The sequence below is a fragment of the Nyctereutes procyonoides genome, unplaced genomic scaffold (assembly GCF_905146905.1).
Source record: "Nyctereutes procyonoides isolate TBG_1078 unplaced genomic scaffold, NYPRO_anot_genome, whole genome shotgun sequence".
Classification (NCBI taxonomy): domain Eukaryota; kingdom Metazoa; phylum Chordata; class Mammalia; order Carnivora; family Canidae; genus Nyctereutes; species Nyctereutes procyonoides.
In genome coordinates this window covers 4,798,542-4,823,122 of record NW_026575044.1, presented here as the reverse complement: position 1 = coordinate 4,823,122, position 24,581 = coordinate 4,798,542, and the positions used below count along the sequence as shown (strand labels likewise).

The 24,581-nt window shown below is 40.4% G+C and overlaps 1 protein-coding gene across 2 annotated transcripts in view; it reads left to right on the top strand.

Annotated features, from left to right (window-relative positions):
• Positions 1-4,822, top strand: part of GREM2 (gremlin 2, DAN family BMP antagonist) — a 109,955-nt gene extending 105,133 nt beyond the window's left edge. For both annotated transcript variants that reach the window (XM_055323459.1, XM_055323461.1), the window contains exon 2: positions 4,290-4,822. In XM_055323459.1, coding sequence (XP_055179434.1) covers positions 4,291-4,797 — 507 coding nt within the window. In that variant the 5' untranslated portion in view covers position 4,290 and the 3' untranslated portion in view covers positions 4,798-4,822. The remainder of the gene's footprint in view (positions 1-4,289) is intronic.
• Positions 4,823-24,581: the final 19,759 nt, after the last annotated feature.

The following is a 24,581-nucleotide window of genomic DNA, read 5'->3' as shown; positions in this document are numbered from 1 at the left end:
AACTTCGAAGGGTGATCGCCAGATGTTCTGAAAATGTTTCAAAGCGTTCGAAGAATGCATGTTGTTAATCATCACATCTAATACTGTGACTCTAAGCGTTTTTGCCCTAAATTGATCGGAACATGTTTTAGTTCTGTTCTCCCTGACAACAGCTAGGACCTGTTGAGTGAAAGCATGCATTTTTGGGTCCATCAAAGATGCATGTGAAGCTATTCCTGGAACTAGGGGTTGAAGACCAGGCTGACTCTGTAAATCTTTCCTGGCTGGGACTTAGAAACTTTTGGTTGTATTTACTCAGATTGTTAATAATTTTGGAAATTATTAAAATGGAACCAACATACTTTCTTTTTAAGAGACTACTGAGATCACAAATCATTCTGCAAATATAAAAAGCTGTGTAAGTTGAATGAGTCCAATACTCAGTGCTTGCCATGAATCTGCTGGAAGTGTGGCCATTTCCATATGACAGTTCATGTGTGGAACTAAGGAGGCATGAGGAAAATTCTTTAAAAATTCGGCCTCACAATTTCAGTAATTGTATTGCTTTAAAAATTATTACAAAAAAAGAAAGAAAGAGAAAGAAAGAAAAAGAAAGAAGAAAGAAAGAAAGAAAGAAAGAAAGAAAGAGAAAGAAAGAAAGAAAGAAAGAAAGAAAGAAAGAAAGAAAGAAAGAAAGAAAGAAAGAAAGAAAATCTGTCCACTTTTCCCCTCTCTGCTCTCAATGTTTTTACTTCCTTTGCCTCTTGTCATTACATTTACCTAACTCTGCACTCCAGGCGGGGTCACTGCCTGAAAGAATCCTGTTGGACTTTAGCTGTCATTTCCTGGGCCTCTCCGGTTCCCTGTCCAGGAGGAACTGATGCTCTTTCCTTGTGTTCCCACTACCCCTGGGGCACTGGCCCATGGAATTCACCCAAAGCAGTTCTTTAAAATACGGAACTCAAACTCCACCTCAAGTCTACTGATTCAGAATGTTTTGGGGGTGGAGCTAAGGAATCTACATTCTAAAGCATCCCAGCGATTCAGATGTTCTTGGTCCCAGGATCACTGCCGCAAGAACCTATGCCATCACGCCTTTAGAGCTATGACACTGTCATCTCCATGCCTTTCTCTAACTTCTGAATTAAGTTCAGAAGTTCATTGACAGCACCAAAATGCCTGGTATTTGTATTTCCTTCAACACATACTTATTGAGTACCTACTATGTACCAGGCACTGTTCTGAGTGCAGGACATGCAATAACGGATAAACAGGTGGTCCTTCTCAGACCTTATGTTCCAGTTGGGGAAGTCAGACAATGCAAAAATCAGTAAGATTATTCAATACTATCTCATAAGATGCTAAGGGCCATGGAGAAAAATAAAGCAGGGACAAAGGAGGCAATGACTGCCAGCTCTGTGGCGAAGTTACCCGTTAAGGCCTAAGGAGGCAAAAACTGAGCAAAGACTTGAAGACTGTGGTAGAAGACCATGTAGATATCTGAGGGAAAGGCAAACATAAGTCCCTAGAGCAGAAAAATGCCACATACATTCTGGAAACAGAAAGATCGTCAGGTTGCTGGAACAGAGTGAGCAAGTAGGAAAATGTAGTTGAGGAGGCCCATGAGATGAGAGAGATGAGAATGGGGAGAGCAGATCTTGTCAGGGCTCATCTGACCCTGGAAGAACTTTTCTCTTTGTCTCTGAGGGTGGTGCTGGAATTCACAAGGCTTACCACAGAGTTTGTTTCAGAATAAATACTTAACAAACTGGATAAATGAAGGAATTCTCAGCTATGTGATTTGTAAGTCTCTTGTAGTTTACATTAGACCAATAAGAATGACATACAGAAATATTTTAGCATAGATATTTTAACATAACTTTTTTAAAGATTTTACTTATTGGGAGCACCTGGGTGGCTCAGTGGTTGAGCATCTGCCTTTGGCTCACGTCCTGATCCCAGGGTTCTAGGATCAAGTACTGCATCAGGCTACCTGGAGGGAGCCTGCTTCTCCCTCTGCCTATGCCTCTGTCTCTCTCTGTGTGTCTCTCTTAAATAAATAAATAAATAAATAAATAAATAAATAAATAAATAAAGTCTTTTTAAAAATGAAGATTTTTTTATTTGTTTGAGAGAGAATGAGTGAGAAAAAGAGCATGGGCAAGGGCAGAGGGAGAAGCAGCCTCTCCACTGAGCAGGGAGCCTGATGCGGGGCTCTATCCCAGGACCCTAGGATCATGACCTGAGCCAAAGGCAGACGCTTCACCTACTGAGCCACCCAGGTGCCCCTTAACACAAATATTTTTAACAACAAGAAAGCTATACTCACCTGGAGCCAGGGTGCATGGAGCCAGGATTCAAATATATCACATGCTGCGCATATGATCTTGGTAAGTTGTGAAGCCCCTCCATGCCTCAGCTTCCTAATCCATGATAAAACAGGGGAAATAATGATACCTATTTCACAGAATTTTGATATGTTTACACATGAAAGGAAACTGTAAGAAGGATTGGTTTGAACACAAATATTAACTGTTATTATTAGCAGAAATATATGTAAGACACTGATTATAATTCAGGGGATTAATATATCTAATATTAAATTTTAGTCATTATGTTTATGCCTGTGATAGATAATGTAATTAATATGCATTATAGAACTATATAATGTTTTATACATATGTGTATATATGTATTTAATTTCTACATGCCATTTTGGGGGTACACATTAAAGGAATGAGAGTCTTATGCAGTTCTACAGGTGGTAAAATATCTGCAGCTCTACAGAGAGGCAATGAATAAGTGTGAATGTGATGATGAGGATGACAAGGATAATGAAGGAGCTACAGTTGTCCGGAGATAAGGATCATCCCTACTGAGGGGTATTGCTGTCCCTTAAGGGTATTAACAGAAATATAACAATGGAAATGGAAACTGTGAATTAAACTTCAAAGAAGTCCATCTTTCAGGCAGACTTGCCTTGCTTCCTACATGACATGGTTCAAAGTCAGTTTCTCCCTCACTTCCACCCCTGCACCCTTGTGTCACAGGCCCTACTACACAGACAGAAGAAATAATCTATTCATGGGGTTACCACTGCATTGTCTAAGGTGGTTTAAAGACAGTCTTGGAAATTTCTTAATTCACAACTGGGAAGTGGTTTCCACTACAAGAATCTAATTCGTGACTAGCCTGAATTAACTTGACTATCTTTGTGCAGATAGATGTTAGATGCAATTTTTCATTCCTAACAATTAACAGAGGTGTACACATTAGTTTTCCTGGTCTGTGTCCACTCCTCAGTTCAGTACCGATTTGTTTTTTAAGATTTCATTTATTTATTCATGAGAGACGGAGAGAGGCAGAGACAGGCAGAGGGAGAAGCAGGCTCCTCGCAGGGAGCAGGATGTGGGACTCGATCCCAGGACCCCAGGATCAGGACCTGAGCCAAAGGCAGACACTCAACCGCTGAGCCACCCAGGGGTCACTCAGTACTGATTTTTAAGAAACATGTGACCATGTTCGCTTTTCCTTTGCCTTTTGCTAACATTCCCGATCAGATCCACATCGAGTGGTACTTTTGGTGGCCCCGGAAGGCAGATGCCTGGCTCCTGGACATTTCTTAGTGGTGGTGCGACCTGGGGCAAATCACTAATGCCTGTGTGCCTCCGTTTCCTTCACCGTAAAGTAGGTATAATAACCTCCAACTTAAAAGCTGTTTTGAGGATGAAATGAGGTATACATGTAACGAGTATAGGACAGCACTGCACCTATGAAATGAAAATGCAGTGAAATTTATTAACTATTCTCGGCACTTCGGCAAACGGTCTTGGGCTATTTTTCTGGCAACCTTTGCTCCGTAATTCTTCTTTCTTTATTTTTATTTTTTTAACGATTCTATTTATTTATTTATTCATGAGAGACACACACACAGAGAGGCAGAGACCCAGGCAGAGGGAGAAGCAGGCTCCACGCAGGGAGCCCGACGCGGGACTCGATCCCGGGTCTCCAGGATCAGGCCCTGCGCCGAAGGCGGGCGCCAAGCCACTGAGCCACCCGGGGATCCCGAACCGTAATTCTTCTTTAGTTGTTCCACATGCGTTCGTGTTCTAACCATATTCTTATTTACTCCCCCCCCCCGCCCCCTCCGGCCCCGCCTGGCCCCGGGGCGTCGTGCGGAGCCGCCGCCTGGGGCTCTCCTGCAGCCTGGCCCACCTGACCGCAGCTCCTCCGGAGGACCCCGGGGGCCTGCCACGCGCCTGCACCTGCCCCTGCCCCAGCCACCCCTTCTGACTCTTCTCTCGTTGCAGGATGTTCTGGAAGCTCTCCCTGTCCCTGTGCCTCGTGGCCGTGCTGGTGAAGGTGGCGGAGGCCCGGAAGAACCGGCCGGCGGGCGCCATCCCGTCGCCCTACAAGGACGGCAGCAGCAACCACTCGGAGAGATGGCAGCACCAGATCAAGGAGGTGCTGGCCTCCAGCCAGGAGGCCCTGGTGGTCACCGAGCGCAAGTACCTCAAGAGTGACTGGTGCAAGACGCAGCCGCTGCGGCAGACGGTGAGCGAGGAGGGCTGCCGCAGCCGCACCATCCTCAACCGCTTCTGCTACGGCCAGTGCAACTCCTTCTACATCCCGCGCCACGTCCGCAAGGAGGAGGAGTCCTTCCAGTCGTGCGCCTTCTGCAAGCCCCAGCGCGTGACCTCCGTCCTCGTGGAGCTCGAATGCCCCGGCCTGGACCCTCCCTTCCGACTCAAAAAGATCCAGAAGGTGAAGCAGTGTCGGTGCATGTCCGTGAACCTGAGCGACTCGGACAAGCAGTGAGCCCCTGCGGCAGGACTCGGCGCCCGCGCGCCCGGCCCTGGGGCGCCGCCGCCTTGGTCCCCGTCCTCCGAGCCCACGCACGCGCCGCCCGCCGGCCCCCTCCGCGGCCAGCGCGTCTCCGGGGGCTCAGGCCGCCCCGGGCACACGCGCGCCGCCGGGGGAGCTGCGCCCGAGTGTCCCCGGCCGACCGCGGGCCCTGCGGTGCGCCCCGGACAGGCTGCGCTTCGGGCCCGAGGGACGCGGCTGCAGACCCCCCAGCCCGCAGCCAGGCGTCGGCGAGGACCTTCCCGGGGCCGCCCTGCCGAGCCGGCACTGATGTTTCCACCGTGTGGAAAAGCGAGTCTTTCCCCGGCCTCACCCCACACTCCAGCGCCCCTCTGCCGAGAAGTGAAGGATGCGGCCCTCGCTGCTCTTCCGCTGGGCCCGGGCCCTGCGGCCGGGGGGTGCCCTGGTGAAAGGGGGGCCGCCCTCGCGCCGCTGCGGGGCGCCCCGGACAACGTCCGCGCACAGGGAGGTTCTCCTACAAACCCGACACCCGAGAAGACGACTTGAGCCGCTGGGATCATGAGATGGGCTTCCTTGGGGACCTTGCTCACAGCAGGCCACACTTCCCCACCCCCAGCCACCACCACCTCTTCTTCCTCACTCCCCCCACCCCCACCCCCACCCCCACCCGTGGACTCTGATGAACTCTGGTGTGCATGCTATTATCGCTGCGATTAGAATATTATTACACACAAAGGTCTCCATATTAACGCTGGTTTTGTAATTGACCTGTATTGTAAAGAGCTGTTAAAAAGCACTATAGACCTATCCATGTATTGTTTCACGAGTATGGACTCTGGCTTTGCAGCACCCTTCTGAGTAAGGCTCACGAGGGGTCTCACTCAGAAATAATGCCTGGTCAGCAGTTCACTGTCCTGCACCTATTCTTAGATTGGGCAGGGAGACGGCAGGTGATTTTACATTGTGATTTTACAATGAATATTTCACTGAAGGTACTAAAGCATTGCAGCACAATGTAGGAAGTGGGTTGGGATGGATGGGTGTAGGGAGGGGACTCACTGGGAGGTCGTTACCAGGGAACTGAAAAGCCCTATGATATTTAATATGCAAATGTGGTGTGAGAAGGGATACGGGGTTTTACTGCCATGACACTAAACAAAAAAACATTTCCTGGTAAAAGAAAGAAATATTTAAATATATAAGGAGTCAGGTCACTTTGTGGTGTAGGAGGAAGTAAAAGATAAAATACATAGAATATAAATCTAGTTAAGCTGTCCTACAGCAGCTTCCTTTTCAAAGAATGGACTTTTAAAAAAAAAGGATCACACCTTACCTTTCATTTTTATAATGAACTCATTGAGTTTTTCATGTTGTGGTCTCGTGGTATCAGAAAGCTGACATAATTTATTTTCTTGCAAAATTATACTTACTTTGAGTCCCTTTGGTAAATTGCCCACAGAGGCTTCCCTGTGAATAATGTTTATGGAATCTGATAAATGTGAATGAGATGCCATTGATTGGGAATCAGAGCATTTTGAAAACCTTTCATTCGTAATTCCTGAGCACTGGGTGTTAAGCGCTGCTGCCAAGGGCACTCAGAAAGCCCATTTCCAGGTGTGTGAGACCCTCTATAAGCTGCTTGGGGAACTGAGGCTTCCTGACAGTAGACAGTGATGGGGGGGGGGGTCAGGAGAGCAAAGGGTGGCATGTCCCTGAATCCATTTCCTGCCTCCCCACTGCAGGCTTCATTTCTGTCTCTTCTGTAACTCTGTGAGACTCGAGCAGAATGTGCTGTTGTAAAAGGGGGTATGGGTTTTGGAAATGGGTATATATAGCCCTAAATCAGGAGGCAGAACTCAACAGAAATCCCTGAAGCCTGGAATCTTGGAATGGAGAGAAAGAGTGGAGACTGTGTCCAAGTTCAGAATTAATTTTTGCCTTTATCAGGAAGCCTCGAGTCAGACTCCGTGCAGAACACACAGCAGAAAGGCGGTGAAGGAAGGAGGTCCACAGGACTGTAAGGGAGGCCAATGGACTCAAAGTAGGGTAGGAGTGAATGGGAGTAGTCTCTGGCTGACTGCAAAGCCAACCCTGTCATTTTATTAACACAGAACCCAAGCAGACAGAGGAAGGATTAAGCTATGAACCACAGAATACAAACATGAGCACACTCTCTTTGAACCCAATTATGGGTGTAGCAATGGAAGCAATATGATATGCTGCAGTGTGAAGCTCCTTCTGGGGGTTCTTATATGTACAAAGTTTACCTTATAATGGCTCAAATTGTATTTAATTGTTTTTTGTCTGTTTATAAATGAAGAAAAGCTATAAGTATAATGTAATTATTTTATAGGTGTACTATTAAATTATAGAACAAATAAAGATACTCTAGGATTATATGTGATCCTGGTGTGATGTGCCATAAAAATTGAATTAAGAATTTGTTTCAGTGGGCCATGAGGGAGCATTGTGTGTTCAAAGTGCTTTTGTCCAGTCATGGTGAGTTCAGTCCTTAGCCCACATCATGCAATCTCCTTTGGGGCCTGGCATCTTCAAAGAGAATCAGAATCAGGCATTCAAGGACCAGAGGTGATGGGGATAGCTCTCAATCCTGGTCTTGGGGAGTTTCCAAGCCTCTCACAGATTGCTCAGCAGCTGAAGACAGAATTCTTAAGCTCTTTTCATTGTACCCTTTGAATAAGAAATACTGAATGAGGAAGTGTTGAGAAACTGCTGCAAATAGAACTTCATCTTCCTTGTAGTGGCCAGGGCACCACACATGTCTCTTCAACAAGCCAGAAGTTGTCTTGAGTGTCGTCCATTTTCACATTCACTTTTCACGTTTCAACATTTCTTAATTTAACTAGTTCTTAGTTTCACAGTGTCTCTATTTTTCAACTAATTGACTTATATCGCATTCAAGTAATTCAATTACTAATAAAAAATAAACACTATAATAAAATTGCATATGGTTGATTTACTCTATGGACTTCAAAGTAATTAAATTTAACTTAATAATAAATAATTTATCTTAATTTATTAAATGGGACAGAATATTCCACTTAAATGAGGCTAAGATATTTCAATTCACTTGTTTCTGAAGCTGGCTAATAGACTTTTAAGTTATAAAGTCGAAAATGAATTTTTGCTATTAAGTGAATAACTTAGAATGTATGTATTTCCATAAAACTCATTTGATAATTGTCCTATCACCACTGATGATTAGCTCTACATAAGAGATAACCAATAAGACCAAATCGTAAGTAATACAGTTAAAATGCATTGATCTTTAGGTTATCATTTGGATCCTTCTTAACCTCCACCCACCTTTGCCACCCTCTTCACCCAATTCCACTGCCACTACTTCTCAAGTACAGCAGGCCACTTACCAAAAGGGAAAAATGGGAAAACAAGTAGTTTTTGTTGCGGTGGTGATGGTTGTATCCATTGGCATTTCTGGCCTCTACTCAGTCTAGGATACATGATGGGAAGGTGGGGTGGGCATGGGCAGTCAAGCAAATCATTGTATTGTCATTCCTTAGATCCTGAGGTTCCTACCTGATTTGCCTTTTTTCCCCAACTTTTTTTTTAAAGATTTTATTTGTTTATTCATGAAAGACACACACAGAGAGAGACAGAACATAGACAGAGGGAGAAGCAGGCTCCTCACAGGGAGCCGGATGTGGGACTTGAACCCCAAACGCTGGCATCATGCCCTGAGTCAAAGGCAGACACTCAACTGCTGAGCCACCCAGGTGCCCCTCCCCTAACTTTTAGAGCCTTATTATGTTGAGATTATATATATATATATATATATATATATATATATATATATATATATATATTCCAGGTCTTTAGTAGAGGAATAGGCAAAATGTGTCTACTCCATTTCATCTGGAATCGTACGTCTTATGAATCTCTGTAAGATTTACTACCTATTCTCTAAATTTTATAGTATATAACCCTTAGAGTTTGGTGTATATATTATGTATAAGCCAAGACTTCCAACATACTTGCTCCATATTCCTCATCTGGTATGATTACATGATGCCAATCATATGGTCAATTAATGTGACATTTTACAGAATGTCCATAAAATCAAGGTTATTTTAGACTACATCTTGATAAAGGGTGGAAGAAACTAGCATAGACGTGAGGGCAAGACCATAAGCCCTTGTTTATCCCATGGTAATTAATGTCAATGGCATCCACTTCTTCTTGATAGGTGTGGCTAGAAACACATTTGCCAGATTAAGTGCTGGGGGCTGTTGTAACCTAGTCTAGCAAAACAAAACCAAAAACATACAAATAAAAAATACTTGAGCACAGTAGCTGCAACTGGAGCTACTGTCCTATCACCTGTCATGTTCTATTTGATTTTTGCAGGAGCTGGCCTGATGAAATACATAGAGTATGATAGGAGTAACCACAATATTCAAGTCTTTGAAAGTTTCATTAGTTTCCTCCATCCCCTTTGAAATTCAGCATTTTTTTTTATTTACTCTTTTTGCTGGAATAGGAAGCCTCAGAAACTTCAACTTGCTCCTCCCCACAATAGCTCTTACTCAGGAAGTCAAGGAATCATTGCAAAGGTTCTTCAAACTACCTTTCAATTATGCACTGAAGATTAGGGGAAGGATCGTCAGATTGGTCAATAGACCAGTGGACTCTCTGAGAACCAAATTTGGGCTAGTAATCTGATGGCACTTATATATGGAGCCATGTTTGTTTATTGGGTCTCTAGGTATTTGTGTAAATTCCAAACCAATGTTCAATAAGCCTCAAAAGATCTGAGTATTCCTCTTTTTCCACATTTACCTGGTAACTAGTCCTAACTTTTTGCTGGTTAAGTACCAGAGGAATAATAAATGAATATATCTGTTATTAAAGGGTCCTGACTTCTAAAGAATTAACCCATCCCTCAGCTAGTGGGTTCCAGTCTGATCTGGAAACTGAACAAGAAATTGTGATCTTTTTTTTTTTTTTTTTAGAAATTGTGATCTTTTTAAAGATTATTTATTTATTTATTCATGAGAGAAAGAGAGAGAGAGAGAGAGAGAGAGAGAGAGAGGCACAGACACAGGCAGAGGGAGAAGCAGGCTCCATGCAGGGAGCCTGACATGAGACTCCATTCCGGGTCTCCAGGATCACGCCCTAGGCTGAAGGCGGCACTAAACCGCTGAGCCACCCGGGCTGCCTGAAATTGTGATTTTTACTGAGATACTGCCCTCTGTCTCTGATAATCCATCATTGATTTCTTTTGACTACATAAATTAAGCAATCCCCTTGTTGGCAGTCCATCTATCTCATAGCTGGGAACACCATGTTCTATTAATCAGCTCCAAGTTGGGACTCTCTGGATGCCACTTCAATGCCATAACTCTTTGGAACAATTATGCTCACAATACTCCTGAAAGTTAAGCACTGACACCTGACATATTATTTTGAAATCTTGTTATTCTCAGATTCATCAGGGAGCCTAGTTTTTTAATAGTGTCTCTTCCTACTGTTAGCCCTGGGGTTAAGACAACAGGCATGACTGAGCTTCTCCATACTGCTGCTGCTCCTGAAACAAGCATAAGCAACATCGCTTTGGTGAATGTAGGTTTTCCTCAGATTGTCATTGGCTGGTGGGTTTTTTAGTGTTTTATAGCAGATGCTTTTCTATGCTTACTTCTCTGAGCTTGTGGATGCTTTCCTCCACCATCCATCATGGAAGCTCTTACATTTTTATATAATTGAGTATGTATGGATCAGTTTTTGTGATACTCTAGGAATCATACCTTAACACCATCCCTGGGATAGTTGCCACAGTGTTAAGTCCTGACTCATGGGAGAGTGCTCCCATAGTGATATCTAGCTTAATTCTCTGCTCCCTTTCCTTGATCCAGGACCCTCAGGACACAACCCCATACCTACATACCTGGCTCCTGCAGTGACTTTACGCTCATCCCTTAGCTAACCCAGCACATCCCAAGAGGGATGGGTGCCTAACAGCAGGCCAGCAGGTTTAGAGGAAGTGGGGAGTTTGAGATTCTTGACCACATTTATCAAGGTATTCCCATCCCAGTTTTAGGATTTCAATCCTTCCTTATTAGGACGCACAAAAATTTTGCTGGAGCTAAGAATCCAAACTTTTCTGAAATAGCACTACTTCTACAATTGAGTCTGCCTGGCTGCAGGATACTAGGGCTTAACTAAATTCTGACAAAGACCATATTGGTCTCATATTCTGAATGAACTGGTCATCAGTCACCCCAAGTCTTTTTTTTTTTTTTAATTTCTTCAATAAATCAATGCCGCTTGAAGTTGTTACCCAATTCCACAGTTATGCTGTACCTTATATTTTTTTTGGTGTACCTTATAATTCTTAAGCACCAGAAGTATTGCACCAGATAGGAATCCCCCACCAACAACCTATCTCAGTTTATCCCTGAGAAAAATATTAACAGTGCATGCTACAGCATGCCAGAGGCCACCTTTGGCAACTGACAAGTGATTCATCTCCAAATCCTGTTTTAGAGTACACATCCTGGACCACTCCTGGAACTGCCTATCTTAGATTGGTTTTTCAAACTCTGAGATAAATTGTTTTGTGCAGAAGGCTTATTGGGGAGTAATTTCAGAACATAGACCTGTAAGGGAGTGGGGAAATAGGATTGTGTGGCAGAAAGATCAATTTGGTTGTAATTGAGGCTTCATTTGATCCTATGCAGAAATGTAGTGTTAGGATGGTGCTTAGAGTTGTTCCAAATGGTAGCAAAGAAGACAGGGGTTTGGATCCCACATCAGCCGGTCACTGGCTTCAGGGCATCCCCTGGAGGGAGCATGTGTGCTCTTTCACTAAGGACAACTCTTAGTAAGGGACCTAGCTTTGAGCTATTAGCAGTTAATTCATTGGGGTCAGAGGGTGAGGTGAGATGGGATGGGAGCATCAGGCCTGAAGAGGGTATCTGAGTGGATCTCATAATAGCCACCTTCACATGTGGTTGACAAGAATGGGCAGGGAAGTTGATTGTGGGAGGAAGGGGAAACATAGAGTAAAGAATTTGTGGATGACCTTGAAAGAGAAGCAAAGGAGATTCCACTTGATTTTATAGGAAACAGAAAATTGTTGACAATTTTGATTGTTGACAATTTTGATTGAGGATCATTCTGGTCACAATATGCAAGATGACTGGAGGCAGCAGAATCCATATCCAGACAGGCCAACTCAGTGGCTCTTATAAGAGCTTAGATGGAAGATTAGGGCCAGACAGGGTCAGATTCAGAATCGAATCTGAAAGGAAGAGACAAATATATGAAATATTTGCAGAATCTGATGACCAAGGTGAAGTATATTAATGTAAAAGATGTGTAACCCAATATAAGTGAAGTGATAACATGGGTTTTTGTAGATTTTTAAGTCTGCAGTGATAGTGAAGTAATCTAAATAAAACTGTCCCATTTGAAGAAATAGGACTGAATCAAATGACAAGCTAGAAGCAAAAAAAAGTGACTAAATTCATGAACACAGTTGAGATGTCCAAAAGAGAGGGAGAAAGGAAGAGAGAGAATGAGAGAATAGAGGACAAAGTTACCTTTGGGAATACCAATGACCCTTGAAAACAACACAGGTTTGAACTGTGCAGGCCCACTTATACATGGACTTTTTTTCAACAAATACAGGAGAGTACTGCAAAATGTATTTTCTCTTTCTCATGATTTACTTGATAACATTTTCTTTTCTCTAGCTTACTTTATTGTGAGAAAACAGTATATAATGTATATGACATTAAAAAATATGTGTTGACTACCTTGGGAAGACGGCGGAGTAGGAGGACCCTAAGCTCACCTCATTCCACGTTTACAACTGGATAACATTCACTTCCAAGTAAATAAACCAGAAAGCTATCTGAAGCTAGCATAACACACCCCACAATAAATGTAGAGATGAAGCTGTATCTGAGAGGTTAGGAAGGACAGAAAGGGTGGTCTGGAGCTGCCCGCAGGAGGAGGGCACTGTGGGCGCAGACAGGGGAAAGCACCAGGGAGACCACACAGGAAAAACAAAACCCTATAACGTCTGGCCTTGAAATCCAGAGGGGCTGAATTCCAGAGTTTGTATAACCAGCAAGACTTGGAGCCTGGAACTTTAAAGTCAGCTGACTCAGCACTGGGCGAGCCTGAAGGGCTCGAGATAGCCTGGTCCCTGCCCTTAAAGAGACAACAGCCCTTGGAAAGGCAACATAGAAGCGACAGTTTGCACAATCGGAGGGAGATACCTTTTTACAGATTTTGGAGCACGTTGGGGGACTTCTCCAAGGAAAAAAGGAACTGGCAGTTTCCATTTTCTTCCCCTGCCCCCTAGCATAAACACAGAGGCATCTGCAGGAGGTGGTGCAGGAGCACAGCACTTGCTACCTGATGGATTGCGGTATATCCTGCCCATGAATTCTCCTGAGGACTGCCTACTCCAAGCCTGCCAGCCTCAGCCCTGGGCTCAACACAAATTTTATTAATGTGTGCATGCACTCTGCCCAGCCAGTGCCTCCACACATCATACCCCTACAGCCATTGTTTCAGGTGATCCAGCCTGGGATTCAGTGCAAATCTGGTGGTGCCACACAGGTGCACCCTGCCTAACTGCCCCCCACAAAGACACTGTGCACCCCTAGCTGCCATCACCATCACTCATGGCCACCAGGCTGTGGAGGATATGGCCTAGGACTAGCAGTTTAGTGCAAATTTTCTAATACTTGATGGTTACCAGGGGGCAGATTGGTGGAGCAATGGGTGAAATAGGTGATGGAGATTAAGAAGTGTACTTGTGATGAGCACCAGGTGTGGTATGGAAGTGTTGAATCACTATACTATATACCTGAAACTAATATTACATTTATGTTAACTAACCAGAATTTAAATAAAAACTTTAAAATTTTTTTCTAATACTGCTTCCTCACCCCCAGGCCCTTCTGCGATTATGCCCCCTCAGAGCCAGTCTTCCTGGGTCTCACTAACATCACAGAGAGCAAGCACAGCCCACAATAGGCAGAGAGTCAGTGCAAACATCTGGACTGAAAGGCAAAGCTACCCAGACACAATAGCATGACGCAAGGAACACACATAGGAGACTCCCCTGAAGTGCCATGTTCTAGTGAACAGAGGATACTACCCTGCAGGGCACTACAGAACCTCCTCTTCATAAAGCCACTACTTTTAAAAGCAGAAGATGTAGCGGACTTTCCTAACACAGAGAAACAGACACAGAGAGGTAGACAAAATGAGGAGACAGAGAAACATGTTCCAGGTGAAAGAACAAGACAAAATCACAATACAAAATCTAAGCAAAACAGAAATGAGTAATATGCCTGATAGAGAATTTAAAGTAATGATTATAAAGATATACACTGGATTTCAGAAAAGAGTGGAGGATATCAGTGATATCCTTGACAAAGAGATTTTAAAAAAAATAACGTATCAGAGATGAAGAATTCAGTGAATGAAATAAAAAATATAGATTGAATACATAGTAGTCTATAGGAATGTATCAGTGACCTGGAAGAGAAAGTAATGGTCAAGCTGAAGAGGTGAGAAACAAATACTACATAATGAGATTGACTTAGAGAGCTCAGTGCCTCCATCAAACATAGTAACATTTGGATCATAAGGATCTGAGAATGAGAAGAGAGACAGAAAATGTACCTAAAGAAATAGCTGAAAAATTCCTGATTTCTGGGGATGGAAACAAATTCAACAAATTCAATCCAAGGAGGTCCACCCCAGGTAATTGAAATTGAAAAAAAAAAAAAAAAAAAAAAACTAGTGACAAGGAAATAATTTTATTTATTTATTTTTTTTTTTTAAATGCGGCTTATTAAGGACCATCTAGGGGATCCATCACCTAGCCTATTTTTTTATTTAGTAATTTATTTATTTATTTATGATAGTCACAGAGAGAAAGAGGCAGAGACACAGGCAGAGGGAGAAGCAGGCTCCATGCACCGGGAACCTGATGTGGGATTCGATCCCGGGTCTCCAGGATCGCGCTAAACCACTGCGTCACCCAGGGATCCCAGGAAAGAATTTTAAATGTTGCAAAAGAAGACACTTATATACAAAAGAAACTTTGTAAAGCTATAAGCTGTGACAGATGAAAAAAACAAGACTCATCTATATGTTGCCTACAAGAAACTCTTTTTAGACTTAAAGACAACTGCAGATTGAAAGTGAGGTGATGGAGAAACATTTATCATGCAAATGGATGTCAAAAGAAAGCCAGAGTAGCAAGACTTACATCAGACTATAAAACAAAGTCTGTAAAAAGAGACAAAGAAGGATACTATATAATCATAAAGAAGACAATCCAACAAGAAGATATAACAATTGTAAATATACATGCACCCAACATGGAAGCACCCAAACACATAAAACAGTTAATAACAAACATAAAGGAACTAGTCAATAGTAATACAATAACCGTAGGGGACTTTAACACCCCACTTACATTGATGGACACATTATCCAAACAGAAAATCAACAAGGAAACAGTGGCTTTGAGTGCCACACTGGGCAGATGGATTTAACAGATACATTTAGAACATTCCATCCTAAAACATTAGAATATTTATTCTTTTCAAGTGCATATGGAACATTCTCCAGAATAAATCACATACTAGCTCACAAAACAAGCCCAACAATTCCAAAATATATTGAAGTCATACATGCATCTTTTCTGACCAGAACACTATGAAACTAGAAATCAACCACAAGACAAAATCTGGAAAGATCACAAATACATGAAGGTTAAATAACATGCTACTAAACAATGAATGGGTCAATCAAGAAACCAAAGAAGAAATTTTAAAAAGTACATAGAAAAAAAAAAAGAAAAAAATAAAAAGCACATAGAAACAAATGAAAATGAAAACACAATGGTCTGAAACCTTTGGGATGCAGCAAAAGGGATGCAGTTTTAAGAGGGAAGTTTATAGCAATACAGGCCTACCTCAAAAAACAAGAAAAATCCTTGTTTAACTAATGTTGTTAGTTAAACAACCTAACCTTATACCTAAAGGAGGTAGGAAAAAGAACAGCAAATAAAACCCCAAATCAGCAGAAGGAAGGAAATAATAAAACTTAGAGCAGAAATAAATGAAATACAAACTAAAAACAACAACAACAAAAACCAGTAGAACAAATCAATGAAACTAGGATTCTGGTTATTTAAAAAGATCAACAAAATTGATCAATTTCTAGCCAGAATCATCAACAAAAGAGAAGAGAAAGAGCAAGGAATCAAATAAACAAAATCACAAATGAAAGAGGAGAAATAACAGTCAACATCACAGAAATACAAACAATTGTAAGAATATTATGAAAAACTACATGCCAACAAATTAGACAACTGAGAAAGGCTAAAATCATATGATCATTTCAATAGACATACAAAACGCATTTGTCAAAGTACAACAACCCATTCATGATAAAAGCCCTCAACAAAGTAAATTGTGAGGGAACATGCTTCAACATAATAAAGGCGATATATTGGAAACTCAGCAAGTATCAAACTCAACATGGAAACTATCACACAGCAAGTATCAAACTCAACATGAAAATCTGAAAACTATCCCTACGGTCAGGAACAAGGCAAGGATATGCACTCTCACTACTTTTATTCAATATAGTACTGAGAGTCCTAGCCATAGCAATCAAACAACAAGAAGAAATAAAAGGCATCCAAATTGGTAAGGAAGAAGTAAAACTTTCACTATTTGCAGGGGACATGATACTATACATTAAAAACCCTAAAGACTCCACCAGAAAAACTGCTAGAACTGATAAATGAATTCAGTACAGTCACAGGATAAATCAATGTGCAGAAATCTGTTGCACATCTACACATTAATAATGAAACAGAAGAAAGAGACATTAAAAAATCAATCCCATGTAAAATTACACCCCAATAATAAGATACTTAGAAATAAACTTATTCAAAGAGGTAAAAGACTTGTACTCTGAGAACTATGAAACATTGACGAAAGAAACTGAAGACAATGCAAAGAAATGGAAATACATTTCATGCTCATGGATTGGAAGAACAATTATTGTTAAAATGTCTATACTACCCAAAGCAATCTACAAATTGAATGCAGTCAAATACTATCAAAATACTGACAGCATTTTTCACAGAACTAGAACAAACCATCTTGAAATTTATACAGAATCACAAGAAACCCAGAATAGCCAAAGTGATTTTGAAAAAGAAAAACAAAGCTGGAGGTATCACAATTCCAGGTTTCAAGTTATATTACAAAGCTATAGTAATCAAGAGAGTATGGTACTGGCACAAAAATAGACACATAGATCAATGGAACAGAATAGAGAATCTGGAAATAAAACTGCAGTTATATGGTCAATTAATCTGACAAAACAGGAAAGAATATCCAATAGGAAAAAGGAAGTCTCTTCAACAATCGGTGTTGGGAAAACTGGACAGCCACATGCAAAAGATGAAACTGGGTCACTTCCTTATGCCATACACAAAAATAAATTCAAAATGGATTTAAGACCCAAATGTAAATCCTGGAAACATAAAAATCCTAGAATAGAGCTCAGACAGCAATTTCTCTGACATTGGCCATTAGCAACATTTTTCTAATGTTTCCTGAGCAAGGGAAATAAAAACAAAAATAAATGATTGGAACAACATCAAAACAAAAAAGAATCTGCACAGCAAAATAACATCAAAAAAAAAAAAAAAAAAAACAAAAATCAACCTATTGAATGGGAGGAGATATTTGCAAATGATATTTCTTATACAGGGTTAGTATCCAAAAAAATAAAGAACTTACACAATTCAACACCCCCCAAAAAGAATAATCCAATTAAAATGGGCAGAAGACATGAACAGACATTTCTCCAAAGAAGACATCCAAATGGCCAAGACACATGAGAAAAGCTCAACATCACTGTTCATCAGGGAAATACAAGTCGAAACTACAATGAGACTATCACCTCATACCTGTCAGAATGGCTAAAATGAGAAGCACAAGAAACAAGCATCAGGGAAGATATGGAGCAAAAGGAACCCTCTAACACCATTGGTGGGAATGAAAACTGGTGCAGCTACTGTGGAAAAAAGTATGGAGGTTCCTCAAGAAGTTAAAAATAGAACTACCCTATGATCCAGTAATCACATTACTGTGTATTTACCCCCAAAATTACGAATTCCAATAATGGAATATTATTCACTCATAAAAGAGAATGAAATCTTGCCATTTGCAATGACATGGATGGAGCTAGAGTATAATGCTAAGCAAGATAAGTCAATTAGAGAAAGACAAATACCATACCATTTTCACTCATATGTGGGATTTAAGAAACAAAACAAATGAGCAAAGAAAGAAGAGAGAGAGAGAGAGAGAGAGAGGCAAACCAAGAAACAGGCTCTTAACTATAGAGAACTAATAGTCACCGGGGCGGGGGGAGGTTGGTGGGAGGATGGGTGAAGCAGGTGATGGGGATTAAGGAGTGCACTTGGTTAATGAATGAGCACTAGGTGATGCACAGAATTGTTGAATCACAATATTGTACACCTGAAACTAATATAACACTGTAGGTTAAGCATACTTAAATTAAATCAAGTTTAAAAATGTGTGTAAGGGACGCCTGGGTGGCTCAGCAGTTGAGCATCTGCCTTTGACTGAGGGCATGATCCCAGGGTTCTAGGATCGAGTCCCACATCAGGCTTCCTGCATGGAGCCTGCTTCTCCCTCTGCCTAAGTCCCTGCCTCTCTCTCTCTGTGTCTTTCATGAATAAATAAATACAATCTTTTAAAAATAAAAATATGTGTTAATTAACTTTGTTATTGATAAGGCTTCCCAGCACAACAGGCTATTAAAAGCTAAGTTTGGGGGAGTCAAAAGTTAAGTTAGAAGTGGATTTTTGACCGTGCAAGGTTGATACCCCTAACCCTATGTTGCTCAAGGGTCAACTGTACTTAAAAAGAATAGGAATAAAGGATATGAGTGACATTCCTCAGGAAATGTCGGCTTACTATTTAATGTAAAAAAATGAGGCCTTACTCCCATTTCGCTATGCCACTCTTGTCTCACATAATGCTCCTACCTTTCCCTTGTTCTGTGTACCTCTCTGCTATTTGGGCAGTGCCACTCCTTCCTGATGAAGCGCTGTTGACTTGAGTCCCAATCCCAACTCCAATCCTGAAGGAAAGAAGCACGTTTAAAAACCTGGCACACATAAAGAGTCCCTAACCACTACCTCTAGCCATAAAATTCTGCTGCCAGGACATTCTTCATCTAACAAGACATAGCCATGAGAATGATGCAATTTCTAATGTCTGGGGAATAGGTATTGGATACCAAATTATGAATTGGGTGTCTAATCAAGGCTAGAAACTTTAAATTTTATGTTTGAAAGTTCAGCAAAAAGGTTTGAGAGTTATCCAAATATTTACATCTTGTAGTTTTTTGCTTTCTGTTTTTGTTTTGTGGTGGTGTATATTTTTTTCTAATTTTTGTTTTATTTGAGGAGCCAAACAATATACAACTTGTGTTCCCATAAGCACCGCATGTTTGTTTTTCCATGTGTTGGAAGGCACTCTATTGATGGGGTCTATTTCTAGATTTATCCTGGAATTCTGTAAACTAAATATTAAAATTCTTAATTCTCGCCCTTTGCTTGACAAAAGAAATAAGTTCTCTAAGAATATACTGACAAGTTACAGATAGCGTTTACCAAGTGAACTACATGGATATGAAATAACCAGTATTATGGAGCCCAACTTAGATTAATTGAATTCTATTGTAATATGGCTTATTATAACATGGCTTAAACATATTGCCAGTTTCTGAATCCAAAAGCCTAAAACCAACAGGAAAATCTCATTCATTAGCCTGTAAGGAGTGAGTTGGCCCTGGGATCCACTGCATGGATTAGAAAGTGATGTTAATCTCTGGAAAATTTACCTTATATGATAGGATTATAGTTATAAATCAGAAACATTTACATAAAGTCAATGAGGGCTGTATGAAGTAACTCCAAAATTGAAATGAATGGGGTTTTTCATGAGAATTACCAAAATGGGCCATTGTGAAATAAAAAGCCCAGTGTTACTGTAACAGTCAGACCACCATAGGAGAAAATGTGTCCAGTGGCCTACAGACCACCCTGACATTTTTTTTTCCCTTTCTTCATTCTATAACAGATGAGTAAGTTTGGCTTCCCACCCTTACAAGTCTCCATAGTGTGAGAATTTTCCAGATCTTCCCCGTGAACAATATCTGATAGAGTTGCTATAGTGATGTGCAAGCATCATAAATTACCCAAAGCATATTGTCTCTTGATTCAATGGAATTGACCATATAGGTGTTTCATTTGATAATTGAAATGAGACACATTCCCAAAATTATAAAATATTTCTGTATTGACTTACTTTTCAAAATTATACAAAATCCAAAAGATCCAAAGGAAATAACAGTGAAGAGGTCCTTCTCTCACCTATTCCACAGCCCACCAGTGTCCCTTCTCTAGAAGCAGCTCATATTAGCAGTTTATCGTGACTGCCTCCAGAGATCATCTATGTAAGTTAGTTTCTGGATTCAGTAATCACATTGCCCCCATTTTTACATAAAGTGGAGTGCACTATACAGTTTTGTTTAGTTTTTTTTTTTCCACACCAAAATGACAAAGTTATAATTTTTTCATGGATTCTTTTCTCTAACAAAATGTTGTACATCTTTAAAACAGTACATAAGGTGCCCCACATTCTTGCCTTTTTAAAGCCTGCGTATTACCTCTTTATTTAGAATTTCCACTATTTTGCTGTTACAAATATTTATTGTCACTTTCTAATATTTTAATACATAGTTGGGCCAGTTCCTCCTTCTACTGTTCTCCCCGCCCCCCAAAAAAACCTTCATGACAGTTCTTGTTTAACATATAAAATTTAAAGTCAGCTTTTTCATTTCTTGCTGTCTTCACACCCCAAAATATTCTATTGATTAATTGGATTTCAATAAATTTAAAGATTCATTTAGGGTGGACTGATATTGCTGATCATACACCTTTTTATTTTTCATGTGTCTCTCAGTTATCTTCATATAGATCTCACATATTATTTATTTATTTTTAGTTTTTTTTATTTTTATTTTTTTTAATTTTTTTTATGATAGTCACAGAGAGAGAGAGAGAGAGAAAGAGAGAGAGAGAGAGAGGCGCAGAGACACAGGCAGAGGGAGAAGCAGGCTCCATGCACCGGGAGCCTGACGTGGGATTCGATCCTGGGTCTCCAGGATCGCGCCCTGGGCCAAAGGCAGGCGCCAAACCGCTGCGCCACCCAGGGATCCCTTTATTTTTAGTTTTTTAAAAGATTTTACTTATTTATTCATGAGAGAGAGAGGCAGAGATACAGGCACAGGGAGAAGCAGGCTCCCTGCGGGAAGCGGACGTGGGACCCAATCCTAGGTCTCCAGGATCAGGCCCTGGGCTGAAGGCCGTACTAAACTGCTGAGCCACCCAGGCTGCCCTCACATATTATTTATTAAATTCATTCCATGCTATTCACCCTTTTTGGTCGCTATTTAAGTGGGGGATTTTCCCAATTATATCTTCCAACTGAACATCGTTTGTATACATTAAAGTTATATATATATAACATATATATATGTTAATTTTTTCCTAGTTAATTCACCACATTCTGTTATTGTTTCCAATAAAGTTTTGTCTGATTATTTTGTTTTCTGAGTTTGTAATCTGATAAAGAGCAAATAAAAATTATTTTACCTGCACTTTTTCAATTTTATTCTTTTAATTTTTTTCTTATCAGAAGAGTGATAAATAGAAATGGTGAAAATGGACATCTGGTCATGTTGCTGATTCTTAATGGGAACATTCCTAATGCTCTCATTATGGTCAAAACTGACTTTGCCTTGAGGTATTTGATCTTTGAAAGACATATTTACATCACTCAGCTTCTTTCATCAAAATTTATGTTGAATGCATAAATGATTTTTTATAAGTTGGAGGAACTCACATAATTTTTCACCACACATAAATGTTATTTTAAAATACATACATAATAACATACAATGTGATACACATATGATCGTCCCAGTACTCCAGAAATAAACCTCACTTCTTTGTGGTCCTTCTTGTGTTTGCTAGTATTTTACTCTTTATTTTTGTAGTACTACTTATAAATATGTTGGTCTATTTTTCAAATAATTTTTAACGGGGTTAAGCTCGCCAGCTATTGGCAGGAGATGTATGTTGGGGAGAGGATTGGGCTGTGTTTCAAGCTAGCAAATATTTCATGATGAAGTAATACCGAGAAGATGACTTATTCTTGCACTTAGTACTCCAATTCAGAGTAATTTTCTCCCCCTTGTTGTATTGGTAGACATCTTACTACAAATCTGACTTGTCTGCCTCATTGGTCATTTAGGTCTCCTCCTTGCTTTTAAAAAAGATAAACCTGGGGCAGCCCAGGTGGCTCAGCGGTTTAGCGCCACCTTCAGCCCAGGGCCTGATCCTGGAGACCCGGGATCGAGTCCCACATCGGGCTCCCTGCAGGGAGCCTGCTTCTCCCTCTGCCTGTGTCTCTGCCTTTCTCTCTCTGTGCCTCTCATGAATAAATAAATAAAATCTTAAAAATAAAATAAAATAAAATAAAATAAAATAAAATAAAATAAAATAAACCTTATATACGGAAGCTTCTTATACCAACTGGTCCACCAAGGTCCATTTGGCAAACATAGCATTCTGAGGTGGCACCTAAGACCTCATCTTGGAGAAGACTTTCCTGGCTTTTTCTGAGATCTGCCTCCATGAGCATCCCTTCTCTGCCTCCTTCCATACCCACACATTTGGAAGATCTTCCATATAATTTGTGGTTTGGGTTTTCAATACCTCTAATTTTAATCAAAAATGAAGTTTGTGTTTTTACTCCTTATTGCTTTGGGATGATTTCTGAGAAGAGAAAGGGTAAATATTCCCTTTATCACACCATTTTAAAACTTAAACCTCTTCCTATTGCTTTTGATTATATAATACACAAGACGCATTTCGTGGAAAACAAAAATTAAAAAATAACAGCCTCTCAAAGTCTGAGTTCACTGATTGGCTGGGAAGTGAAAGTGATCATGACAGATGGATGTAACACGAGGAAGGAAGGATTGCATAGGATTCCAGGGTTGCAAGGAGGGTTGCGTAGGATTCCAGAGCATGGTCCTGACAATTTCTTTTCTTCCCTAGTCCTCCTACCTAGCATCTAGTCACTCTTTTCTTACCATACTTTGTTTTGTTTTGATTTTTCTTGCTTTTCTGGCCTTTAGTTGAATGGATAGTTTAATTCCCTCTTTGTTTTTAATTATTTCCATTATTTTAAAGAATACCCTAAATTTTTCATTTATATTTAATTTCACATTTTTGAAACAAAGTATAAACATATTCAGTGTTTCTATCCTCTGCCTTTTTTTCATCATAGCACTTAAAGCTTACATAGCACGTACACACAGGGTGGCCACAGTTCGTATGGGATGGGTTAGTTTGTGGCATCTTCCTGGCATTAGAGTACCTCTCTGCACCCTCAAGGGTATTCTGATTTGGAAAAAAAAATATGACCCAACTAAATTATCATAGCACTTGACATTATTTTTCATGATTTTGTTTTGTTTTGTTTTTTGGTTCCTCACCTAAAATATAAGTTCCATGAAGATAGGAACTTTCACTGTTAGTCCATTATTCCCAAAGCCAACAACAGTTTCTGGCAATTAGCCACTTATGAATATTTTCTGAATAATATGAATGAGAAGACTAGGCATGCTTGAATTATAGCCTTAATTTCTCTTATTCATTTTATTACTTAAAATTCTAGTCTCCTTTACAAACACTTTCGTTATACTTACTGTTTACAATTTAGAGTTGATCTATTTCACTGATTTCTATACTTTTTGTCATTTCTTACATCCCAACTCTTAACTTTATCTTTTGTCCTTGCTAAAGTGTGCCCTCGAGCAGATCTTTGAGGAAGGTTTTCATATGTCTGAAAATATCTCCTCTTCCATATGAATGATACTTAAACTGAGTATAATGGTCTTGATTTGTTGTTTTCATTACAATATTTGAAGGCAGTATTACCCTTTGTTAATATTTATTGTTGCTGAAGACAAATCTGCTTCCAGTATAATTATCAATCCATTGTATGTGATGTGTATTTTTTTCTGGGGACCTTGAAATTTTGTCTTTATGTGGCTGGAGATTCACTTTGATATTTCTAGGTGCAAATTTATCAGTATTTATCCTGCCTGGAATTTGTTACACATTTTCAAGGAGAGAATTCATGTCTTTCTTTGATTCTCTGAATTCTCAGCCATTCCTCAAGCCATCACCTGGCTGCTCATCACCACTTCCTTTCATTTCTCCTTATGGGATGCTTCTATGATTGGTTTCTCAGTCTATCTGGTATCTAACTCCTCTTACACATTTAAAAATGTCTTCTCTCTCTGTGGTAGGTTCTCAGTGAATTCCTTGGTACTGTTTTCCAAATTACTAATGATCTCTTGAGTCCATCTAGAATTATTGGCTTACATATGTATTTCTATTTCAATGATTATATATTTCAAATTATTTGCAAGTGCTAAACATGGTTATTAACTATGTAAATTTTGCCCTATTGTTTGCACTTTTGAAAGTGAATTTGTTTTCACTTATTTAATTGATTTCTTGTTTCTTATTGACAATTTTCTTTAAGTGGTTTGGGAAGTGTATTTTCAGA